This window comes from Miscanthus floridulus, chromosome 13 (assembly GCF_019320115.1).
Source record: "Miscanthus floridulus cultivar M001 chromosome 13, ASM1932011v1, whole genome shotgun sequence".
Taxonomy (NCBI): domain Eukaryota; kingdom Viridiplantae; phylum Streptophyta; class Magnoliopsida; order Poales; family Poaceae; genus Miscanthus; species Miscanthus floridulus.
Genome location: NC_089592.1, coordinates 6838238 through 6850598, shown reverse-complemented (window position 1 = coordinate 6850598; position 12361 = coordinate 6838238). Strand labels below are relative to the sequence as shown.

General features: G+C 40.6%; 1 protein-coding gene across 1 annotated transcript; it reads right to left on the bottom strand.

The window, feature by feature from the left end:
- Nucleotides 1-10836: 10836 nt before the first annotated feature.
- On the bottom strand, nucleotides 10837-11145 carry LOC136502235 (auxin-induced protein 15A-like). The gene has a single exon (XM_066497697.1). It carries the CDS (start codon nucleotides 11143-11145, stop codon nucleotides 10837-10839), a length of 309 nt encoding a protein of 102 aa, XP_066353794.1.
- Between the last annotated feature and the right edge of the window lie 1216 nt (nucleotides 11146-12361).

Here is a 12361-nt window from a genome sequence, read left to right as displayed (position 1 = left end):
TTTCAGGTATGATTCCCTTGGCAGTAATCTCTGCTTCTAGGTTCTGCCACTTGGGAATAGCACTCTTATAACCACCTGATCCCATGCGATGATGGTATTGCTTCTGTCGGGCATTCTACTGATTCCTCATCACACGTCCCTCACTGTCTTGGGATGTCTTGTATTCTACGAAGGCATCCCAATGGGACTCCAACTTGACAAACGCCTTAGCATTGAAATTTGGCGTATCATTCTTCAAGATAAACTTTTTATACAATGTCTTCTTCCAACTCTAGAACAATGTTGCCATCTTCTTCATTGTCTAATCCCTCACTAGCTCCTTCAAAGCATCATCTGCTTGTAATGTGAAATGCTGAGTGATATCTCTCCAAGCTAGGTTCTTGTCACGATCAGATACAAAACTAACATTAGGAGCGGATATCTTCTGCTTCCATTCACGAGCACTAACTGGGATCCTATCCCTTACAACGAACCCACATTGATTGACATAAGTACTGACTCGTGTCATCTACATCCATATTGGTGCCGGCGTTGATAATATCCGCCATTATGTCATCACTCAAGTTATCATCCGGAGCAGCCATTTGTATCTTCAAGATAACACATAGATAGAATTACTATGGTACATAACATAAGTACATGTGATAACACATATAGAATTACTAAATCCAATTAAATATAATAACACATAATATTTCATCAACATGGAAATAAGTACATGTATATATATACACATAGAATGATACAATATATTTTCTCTCTCTCTCAACACATAGAAATAAGTGCATATGTCTATATCTCTAGATATGCATGTGATACACATAGAATGTCTCTCTAAATACAATTTTCTCTCTCTCTCAACACATGAAAATAAGTACATGTATATATACATATAGAAATAATTAAGTACATATGTATACATATAGAATCTCTCTCTAGATATAATATATATAGAGAGATAGAATATATAATTACTAAATCCAATTAAATAAATCTAACATGAAATTAGATAAACTAGTAATAGATAATACATTTTAATCTAACATATATCAAAAACTATAATAAAAAACTATCTAAAAAACTATCTAAATAAAATACTAATTAAATTTTAATACATTTAAATCTAATATATCAAAAACTATCTAAAAATAACTAAAAACTAACAATAAACTACTAATTAAAATTTAATACATTTTAATCTAACATATAGCCGAGACTTTGTAAAAAAAATCTAAAAAACATGGCCGATCGAGAGCAGCAGATCAAGATCGAGTTCGACGGAGGCCGTACGGCATGGGCGCGCGGGAACCGTCGGCGACGGAGGGTGGGGTCGTGTGCGGCGGCGGAGACGGGATGCGGCGATGCGGGCCTGGAGAATGGCGTGGCCGGGCGGGGGTAGACGACGACGGCGGCACGACAGAGACGAGCTCGACGACGGCGGATGGCGCGGCTAGGCGGGGCTGAGCGACGAATGCGAGATCGAAGATGAACAGAATAGACGTTCGATATATATAGCCCGCGACCCACCAGCCAGGACTAAATAACATTTAGTCCCGGCTACCAGCCGGGACTAAAGGTCCAACCCTTTAGTCCCGGTTGGTCTTACTAGCTGGGACTAAATGTTCTTTAGTCCCGGCTGGTGTTACCAGCCGGAGCCGGGACTAAATGTATTTTTTGGTGGGCACCGAAATTGCGGCCCACCCTTTAGTCCCGGTTCTTGGTCTGGGCCGGGACTGAAGCCCTGAAAATTTTGCCAACCCGCCAGCGTAATTGGAAAGGCGTGGGATTTTGGTTTTGTTTAATACTAGGTTAATCAATTAATTCCATAGCAACTTCAATACTTTGCAATATTTATTTTAAAAAATACTATTGATTAACTAATTATTTATTGTAAATAGGAAAATTTTGTAACCTAAAGTTTTTAATTTCTTTTATGAATATAGAATATAAATGTTACTAATACTAAGTATTTTGTTAATGCAAAAATATATTTGTAACTTAAAATTAATAAAACTAATATTATTCGATAGGAAATTTATTATCACATTATTGTAACGTCAATGTTTCAATTTTTTCTCGGTTTTTGACCAAAATTGATAGGAATTTTTTGTTGAACCTATAAAAATAGAGAAAATGTAGTATTTTTTATTCTACAACTTTTTCAAATAAAAAAATGGCCTATATAAGGATTGTATATATTGATGAGCTTAACAAACTCGGTATTCAAAACTTTTCAATTTGAGACAATCTAGGGTTCTGAAAACTAGTTTGTAGGCGTCAAAATTTAAAAATCACAAATTTGAATCGTCCAAACTTTCTCAAATGAAAAGTTGACCAAAACAACAATTGTAGATATTTTTGAGTTTAACAAACTTGGTATTCAAAACTTTTCAATTTGAAGTCATTTAGAGTTCATAATACTAGAGTCAAAGTGTTGTTGTTTTATTTGACCAAATTTGACTTGGTCAAACTTGCTCAAATGAGACACTAAATGACCTCAGATGAAAAAACTCTGAATACCAAGTTTGATCATCTCAGCAAGATCTACAATTGTTACATAGCTCATTTTCCCATTTGAGAAATTTTTATCAAACACTAGTCACAACATCTTGAATCTCATATATACTTTCTAAAACTATGTCACACACTTGTAAAATTTGAACTACATTTTGTTCAAGCTTTCTTAAATGAAAAAATGGCCTATATAAGGATTGTATATATTGATGAGCTTAACAAACTCGGTATTCAAAACTTTTCAATTTGAGACAATTTAGGGTCCCGAAAACTAGTTTGTAGGCGTCAAAATTTAAAAATCACAAATTTGAACTATCCAAACTTTCTCAAATGGAAAGTTGACCAAAACAACAATTGTATATATTTTTTAGTTTAACAAACTTGGTATTCAAAACTTTTCAATTTGAACTCATTTAGAGTTCATAATACTAGAGTCAAAGTGTTGTTTTTTTATTTGACCAAATTTGACTTGGTCAAACTTGCTCAAATGAGACACTAAATGACCTCAGATAAAAAAACTCTGAATACCAAGTTTGATCATCTCAGCAATTTCTACAATTGTTACATAGCTCATTTTCCCATTTGAGAAATTTTTATCAAACACTAGTCACAACTTCTTGAATCTCATATATACTTTCTAAAACTATGCCACACACTTGTGAAATTTGAACTAAATTTTGTTCAAGCTTTCTCAAATGAAAAAATGGCCTATATAAGGATTGTATATATTGATGAGCTTAACAAACTCTGTATTCAAAACTTTTCAATTTGAGACAATCTAGGGTCCCGAAAACTAGTTTGTAGGAGTCGAAATTTAAAAATCACAAATTTGAACCGTCCAAACTTTCTCAAATGGAAAGTTGACCAAAACAACAATTGTATATATTTTTTAGTTTAACAAACTTGGTATTCAAAACTTTTCAATTTGAAGTCATTTAGAGTTTATAATACTAGAGTCAAAGTGTTGTTTTTTTATTTGACCAAATTTGACTTGGTCAAACTTGCTCAAATGAGACACTAAATGACCTCAGATGAAAAAACTTTGAATACCAAGTTTGATCATCTCAGCAAGATCTACAATTGTTACGTAGCTTATTTTCCCATTTGAGAAATTTTTATCAAACACTAGTCACAACTTCTTGAATCTCATATATACTTTCTAAAACTATGTCACACTTGTGAAATTTGAACTACATTTTGTTCAATCTTTCTCAAATGAAAAAATGGCCTATATAAGGAATGTATATATTGATGAGCTTAACAAACTCGATATTCAAAACTTTTCAATTTGAGACAATCTAGGGTCCCGAAAACTAGTTTGTAGGCGTCAAAATTTAAAAATCACAAATTTGAACCGTCCAAACTTTCTCAAATGGAAAGTTGACCAAAACAACAATTGTAGATCTTTTTGAGTTTAACAAACTTGGTATTCAAAACTTTTTAGTTTGAAGTCATTTAGAGTTCATAATACTAGAGTCAAAGTGTTGTTTTTTTATTTGACCAAATTTGACTTGGTCAAACTTGCTCAAATGAGACACTAAATGACCTCAGATGAAAAAACTTTGAATACCAAGTTTGATCATCTCAGCAAGATCTACAATTGTGAAGTTATAACATATTACATAATATCCGTCTCTAAAACATAATATATTAAACATGCATCGTTGTATCATGCGGGCACAACAGTGAATTTCTTCTTAACGTATGACCCTTGGTTATGATCTTGTCGTAACCATGGAGTGTCTTCATCATTTAACATGATGCTTGGATCTTTCTTCACTATGAAGGGTGGAATTCAGACATTTCTTTCGTAATCTTCTGACATGTCTGACTTGTCTTCAATTCCCACTATATTTATTTTCCCAAAAAGAATTATGTGGTGCTTTGGCTCATTGATCATTGAGTTGATGTCTTCGTTTTTTCCTCTATTTGATTTTGTAGACATGTCTTTCACATAGAACACCTGACTCACATCGGCAGCAAGGACGAATGGTTCCTCTTTGTACCCAATATTGTTGAGGTCCACTGTTGTTATTTCATACTCTTTGTCGACTGTTACCTCTCCTCCGGTCAGCTTCACCCATTGGCACCGGAATAAAGGGACTTTAAAATTAGGTGCGTAGTCTAGTTCCCATATCTCTTCTATGCGGCCATAATATGTTTGTATATTCCCATTTGGATCTGTTCCATCTATGCGAACACCACTATTTTGATTGGTGCTCCTTTTATCTTGGGCAACTGTGTAAAATGTATTCCCATTTATCTCGTACCCTTGGTATGTGAGGATATGCCACGATGGCTGCCTAGCCAACAAATACATTTGCTCATCAATATTGTCATCGCCTTGACATTCTTTTCACAACCAATCACTGAAACTTTCCATGTGCTGATGCCTAATCCAAGCTTCAGTCTTCCCTAGAAATTTGGATCGTAAGAACTCCTTATGTATCTCGATGTACGGATGCACCAATGACGAGTTCTAAAGAACTGTGTAGTGTGCTTTATTGAAATAATCGTCTTCCATGCCGATATATATTTTCTTCCCTAAAGTTCCTTTACCACTGAGTCGCCCCTCGTGTCGTGATTCGGGAACGCCAATCAGGGCAAGGTCAGGAATAAAGTCAACACAGAACTCAATGACCTCCTCTATTCCATAGCCCTAGGCGATGCTTCCTTCAGGCTTAGAACGGACTTTCACATATTTCTTCAAGACTCCCATAAACCTCTCGAAGGGGAACATGTTATGTAAGAACACAGGTCCAAGAATACTAATCTCCTTCACCAAATGAACTAGGATGTGTGTCATGATATTAAAGAAGGATGGAGGGAACACCAACTCAAAGCTGACAAGACATTGAACCACATCATTCTATAGAGTAGCTAGTTCCACTGGATTGATTGCCTTCTGAGAAATTGCATTGAGGAATGCACATAGCTTCACGGTGGCTAGACGTACATGTAGAGGTAGAATTCCTCTTAAAGCAACTGGAAGCAATTGCGTCATAAGCACGTGGCAGTCATGGGACTTTAAGTTTAGGAATTTCTTATCTGGCACATTTATTATACCCTTTATATTGGAGGAGAATCCCGATGGGACCTTGATGCTGCTTAGACATTCGAACATGCTGTCCCTCTTTTCTTTGCTAAGCGTGTAGCTAGCAGGACTTAAGTAATGACATCCATCATCTATCTTCTCTGGATGAAGGTTGTCTTGTTCTTTCATGCTCTACAAGTCCTGGCGTGCTTCAAGTGAATCCTTTGGCTTTCTGTATACACCCATAAATCCTAACAGGTTCACACAAAGATTATTTGTCAGGTGCATCACGTCGATTGCGTTGCGGACCTCTAGGACTTGCCAATAGGGTAGCTCCCAAAAGATGGACTTCTTCTTCCACATGGGTGCGTATCTCTTAGCATCTTTGGGAACAGATTCACTGCCTTGTCCCTTTCCAAATACTACTTTTACATCCTTGACCATTGCGAGTACATCTTCCCCGGTTCGGTTATGAGGCTTCTTCCGATAGTCTGGCTTACCTTTAAAATGCTTCCCTTTCTTTCTTACTTGGTGATTCAACGGAAGGAATCGATGATGGCCAAGGTACATGACCTTTCAATATCTTTTCAAATATATATAATATCAAGGTCATCAAAATGATGTGTGCATGCATTATATCCTTTGTTTGTCTAACCTAAAAGATTACTTAAAGTAGGCCAATCATTGATTATTACGAACAATATTGCTCGTAGGTCAAAGTGTTCTTGTTTGTACTCATCCCAGACACGTACACCTGGTTTGTTCCATAAAACTAGAAGTTCTTCAACTAATGGCTTCAGATAGACATCAATATCGTTGCCAGGTTGCCTCGGACCTTGGATGAGGATCGACATCATAATGAACTTCCGCTTCATGCATAACCATGGAGGAAGGTTGTAGATACATAGAGTAACTGGCCAAGTGCTATGACTAGTGCTCTGCTCTCCAAAAGGATTCATACCATCTGTACTTAAGGCGAACCTTAAGTTTCTAGCCTTATTTGCAAACTCTAGAAATTCCCTGTCTATCGCTCTCCACTGGGACCCATCAGCTAGGTGTCTCAGCATATTATCTACCTTACGGTCTTCTTTATACCACCGCAACAACTTTGCATGGTCTTTATTTCTGAACAAACGTTTTAAGCATGGTATTATAGGAGCATACCACATAACCTTGGCAGGGATTTTCTTTCTAGGACGTTGTTCACCCTCGACATCACCAGGATCATCGCGCCTGATCTTATACCGCAATGCTTTACATACCGGGCATTCATCCAAATTCTTGTATTCATTGCCATGGTAGAGGATGCAGTCATTAGGACATGCATGTATCTTCTGGATTTTTAATCCCAATGGGCAGACAACCTTTTTTGCTTCGTACGTAGTGGTGGGCAATTTATTTGGCTTCGGAAGCATCTTCTTTATGAGGTTCAATAAATTCCCAAATGCCTTATCGGATATACCATTCTTTGCCTTCCACTGTAGCAATTCCAGTGTTGTACCCAGCTTTTTTTGCCCCTCTTCGGCCGTCGGGTATAGCAACTTCCTATGATCCTCAAGCATGCGCTTGAAATTAACTTTCTCTTTTTCACTTTTCCATTCTTATTGTGCATCACGAATGGCATCGCCAAGAGCATCACCGAGATCATCTTCTACCGCTACCTCTTCTTCATCTCCCCCATTGTAGTATCATCAAAGGCACCATACTGAGCAATAATGTCATCAATGTCTAAATCTTCTCCTTCACCTTCTTCCATCATGACCCCGCTTTCTCCATGCTTAGTCCAACATATATAGTTTGACATAAAACCTGACTTAAGCAAATATGAATGAAGACTCATTGAGCTTGAATATTCCTTTAAATTCTTATATAGGGCACATGGACAGCATATGAAACCATCCCGCTTATTTGCCTCGGCCACACCTAAGAAATAGTGCAAGCCCTCAATAAAGTCTTGGGAGCGGCGATCGGCATTGTACATCCAATGGCGTGACATAATCTGTATTACGCGACAAATTATGAAAATCTTGAACATAATTTAGTATTTTATTACACAACATAAATGACACACACACGGTTGATTAATTAACTAAGTCTGGCTACAACGTAAGCAATCCCAACTATCACTAAATAAACTAAAACTACAATGCACTTCGGTAACATAATTATTTCATGATCGTACGCAACTAAAACAGACAAATCATTCTTCTGTTGAATATCAATAAGCTTCTCCTACTGGCTCACTGCCTCATCAGCAGCAGCCGCTACCTCAAGCGCACCCAAATTCTGCACGTATGTAGCATAATCTTCCTCACAGTACCAACCATCGCATCCATTGCCCTCCCACTGTAATTAAAGCCAAAAAATATTTAGTCAAAAATATTCAAGAAAAGCAGGTCAATTAGCCATAAAGATAAAATACGTAAGAAACTCACATCGCGATCCGGGCACTTGTAGAAAACACGACCCTTGTTGGGTCCCTGTCTCTTGACTTGGTACTCCATCATAATCTTCTGCTTGCACTTGCCGTAGATAATGAGAGGGAGTTCTGGCCTCAGTCGTTTCGTAACCGAACGAGAGGCCGATGATCCGGTACCAGTTGTCATCTACTTTCTATACTTATTTTTGCAAACTAGTGTAAATTTCATATTTTCTAAAATGATATATTTAAACAAAACTAGTACGGATTTCACATGTTTCAATAAATAACCATCCGTACTAGTTGACCTTGCTTACGTGATCATCTCGGCCAGCATTTCTCCACCGGACGGCACCGTACTTGGCCAAGGAAGAGCTCCGATTCTACGAGAAAGGGAACACGGTCTTCCACGACCGTTGCCGCTCTCCCTCGTAGCATCAAAGTTCCTCCTTGACGTCCGTTACCGCTCGGCAGAGAACATGTTGGCCGAGCTGAACACGGTCCGCAAGTTCAACTAGTACGGATTTTCTATAATTTTTTAACTATTTTCTAAGTTTTTCATTTCATGGAAAATTTAATTCTAAAAAGGCATGATTTCTAAGTAGTTCGTTTCATGGAAAAAATAATTCTAAGTGACCTGCTCGATATCGGCGAGCTCGCGGACGTTTAGGTTGCCGAGGATAGTAACATTTGTAGATGACATTTGTAGGTCTAAAGTTATCAAATATCCATCAAATTATAGCTCAAAAACATGTTTCAATAAATAACCATCCGTACTAGTTGACCTTGCTTATGTGATCAACTCGGCGAGCATTTCTCCACCGGACGGCACCGTACTTGGCCAAGGAAGAGCTCCGATTCTACGAGAAAGGGAACACGGTCTTCCACGACCGTTGCCGCTCTCCCTCGTAGAATCAAAGCTCCTCCTTGACGTCCGTTACCGCTCGGCAGAGAACATGCTCGCCGAGCTGAACACGGTCCGCAAGTTCAACTAGTACGGATTTTCTACAATTTTCTAAGTTTACATATAAAATCATAATAAAGTCCAACATATAAAGTTACACATGCATCTACATCGCAAAATGAGATAAGCTACTAATAAAACATAAGAGGATTAAGTTTGTTACCTCTAAAATCGAAGAGCAACACCAATGGAGGGGGGGGAGAGCAAGAACAACAGCAAGCTGAAAAACAGAGGCAGTGAGTTTGAATGGAATGGCTCGGGTTCGGGAAGAAAGAAATGAGCTGAATTATAGGCCGGAATTATTAGTCCCGGTTAGGGGTCCAAACTGGGACTAAAGATTAATCTTTATTCCCGGGGCATCACCCAAACCGGGACTAAAAGCTTGCCCCGCGGACGACCGTTGGGCAGGGACCTTTAGTCCCGGTTGGTATTAACAACCGGGACTAAAGGGTCCTTTAGTCCCGGGGGCAAAAAAATGCCGAGGCTAATGCCAAATTGGGACATCGTTCTAAAGTCTGTTTTCTAGTAGTGCGGGTTTGAGCGATAAAATCTGCCTGTACTCGCTCCGCTCCCAGAATTCTCGGCATCACTGAAATTTGGCTCCGCTAGCCACAGCGTGTAGGAGTGACTCCCCAATCATCTCTCTCCATTCTAGGCATCACTTAGGCCTTACACTGCAGAGGCCTTAGGTGGTGAAGCCGAGCATATATATGTTTTGCCACGGCTGTAAAACACAGCTGCTGCTGACTGTCAGAACAGTGTTATGTGAGAAGAGGCAGCAGCATCAACAGCTATGAAAACAAACTACCAAACAGGTCTATAGATCTTGTTTAGTATAGCTTCTCCATGAAGAAAACACTTCTTAAAGAAGCTACACAAATAGAGTAAGGGTCTGATTGGTTGGCTATCAATTTTTGCCCTACCAAAATCATGGCAAGCCAAAACTTAGGTTTGCCAAAATCAAAGTTGCCAAAGTTAGGACAAAAAATATAGGTGTGCATTTGGTTGACCGTCGTAACAATAATAGGAGGCACATTTTCTCTTTTATGCAATTTAAGAGCTCTCTAGAGACTTGCCAAAACTTTGGTTATAAACATCGGTGTGCTAATTCTTTGGCAATGAACCAATTTATGACTAAAAATTTTGGCATGTCATGATTTTGGTTGGACAAGAATTGAAAGCCAACCAATCAGGCCCTAAAAGCTAGTGTGGTCAGAATAAGCAAGTCAGCCGATCATATATAGGCTTTGCTTGGTTCATATAGATGCTTCTCAGAGGAGCACTTCAAAAAAAAACTACACAAATGGAATAAAAGCATAGTCAGAATAAGCAGGTCTGAGCTAGTTCTTACTTTTTAGTAGGAATGGGGTGGTGTGAATAAACATGGCAAGACTAAACTATAGAAAAACATACTGTTTAACTTTTAATTTTAGCTTATTTTGGCCGTAAGCCGCTTATAAGTTACTCCATTCCAAGTTAGAAGACATTTTGATTTTTCTAGATACATGGATGATTTTTATATATGCACTTAGATATACACTATGGCTAAATATATGGTAGAAATAATGTATCTAGAACGGTCAAAACGTCTTAAATTTAGAACGGAGGGAGTAGGAAATAACCCACATGAAGAGAGAAGGTATGTAATAAACGTTTCCTGAATTTTGATGGCTTGGAATCTCATTTCAGTTGCTACGGATTTCTGATACTACACCTTGGTGAGAGAAGAGCTTATTCCAATTTCCAATCATAATCTTTACAGTGTCAAGCATACCCCCAATACTATTGCTGCTACGACACTCCAAGAAAAAAATTGTCCTAGCTAGCTGGAACTGGAAGCGGAATCTAACGATCAGAGCTCGATCGACCGACTCGATCGGCACGGGCACGATCATCAATCATCACTCATCGGTGATGGTGGTGGTGGTCGTCCACGGCGGCGCTGACGATGTCGACGAAGTCGCCTTCCGACGCGCAGGGGATGGTGAGGCCGCCGCAGCGGTGGTCGAAGCCGAACTCGTCCTCCACCCGCTTCAGCAGCGTCACGAACGCCGGGTGGCTCAGGCACGCCGTTGGGATCACCAGCCGCTTCCGCCCCTCGCCCACGTACACCGCCAGGTGGCCCCGCGGCACGTCCGCCGCCGACGGCGACGGCGGTCGGCTCCTCGCCAGGTGCAGCCTCGTCATCAGCTGTCCCAGCTTTCCCACCGTCATCTCTCTCTGTGTGTGTGTGTGTGTGTGTGTGTGTGTGTGTGTGTGTGTGTGTGTGTGTGTGTGTGTGTGTGTTGATGATTGGTTGATTGCAGAAGTTTATGCTATCTTCTTTGCGGGAAGCAGGACCCTGAATGAACAAGATTTCACTAGCTACTGAAGACGACCGAGCGGCGCTGAGCTGCTAGAGTGCTAGTAGATGCTTGTTGGTGATGATCATCGATCAAGCTGGGCATGTCACATGCATGTATATATGGTCCACTACTCCACTGCATGCGGCACTAATGAGTAGTGATGTCTCAAAAAATATCTTCAATTGGCATCTATCCTCGACGTGATCTTGATCTTGCAATAGTAGCTAACAGCTAGCTGCCCTAGCTAGTCGAGTACTCCGTAGACGTATGGGCCAGTGTGCTGCCGGGGCAACATACGGTACGGGTGCATTGCACTCTTCGCACGGTGAGGAGGGGCCGACCACGACCGCGACCATGTCAAGATGAGGCAGCTCTGCCCAGCCGGCCGGCCGGTCCATTCTTGGGCAATCACACGATACAAGTGAGTGCTCACTGCATTCGTCAGGACTTGTACAGTTATATGCATGCAGAGAATCGGCGGCATGCGTGATTGCAGTACGGCCCCAGGGAATCGTTTGTTCATCGATAATGATTTCCGCACCCGCTCGTTCCGCGCTCTCTTCCATCACCGCGGCATCTCCACATCCGCCGCACCCACGCCGCAACGCAACCCCCCCCCCCCCCCCCCGCATGTCGCATGAGCCGCGCACCCCGCTGCCTCCCTCTCCCTCCTCTTGCTCCAGCACGGCTGCGTCCCCGGCGCGAGCACGAGCTTAGATCCACGTGACGACCCCTTCCTCTTCTCGAGCCGGCAACCCGGTGCGGGGACGAACGCGGCCCCGGCGTGGGCACAGATCCGGTACGGGCACGCGGCCCTGCTCCGGCACCGGGAGCCCCCAATGCCCGCAGATCCAACGGCCATAGAGCTCCCCGCATCAGGCTCTCTTTCTTTCCTATGTTGCAATTGTGTGTTTTAATTGTTTGAGACGTTTCAGAGATATGTAGCAGTTGAATCATATGGATGTTGCAAAAATAGATTGGGAATGTTGCATATGTTGCAATTGTTTTCAGAGGCATGTTGCAATATTATGTTTCGAGTGTTTCAGATATTTCAGATGTATGTTTGATCTGTGTTTTCTAGACAC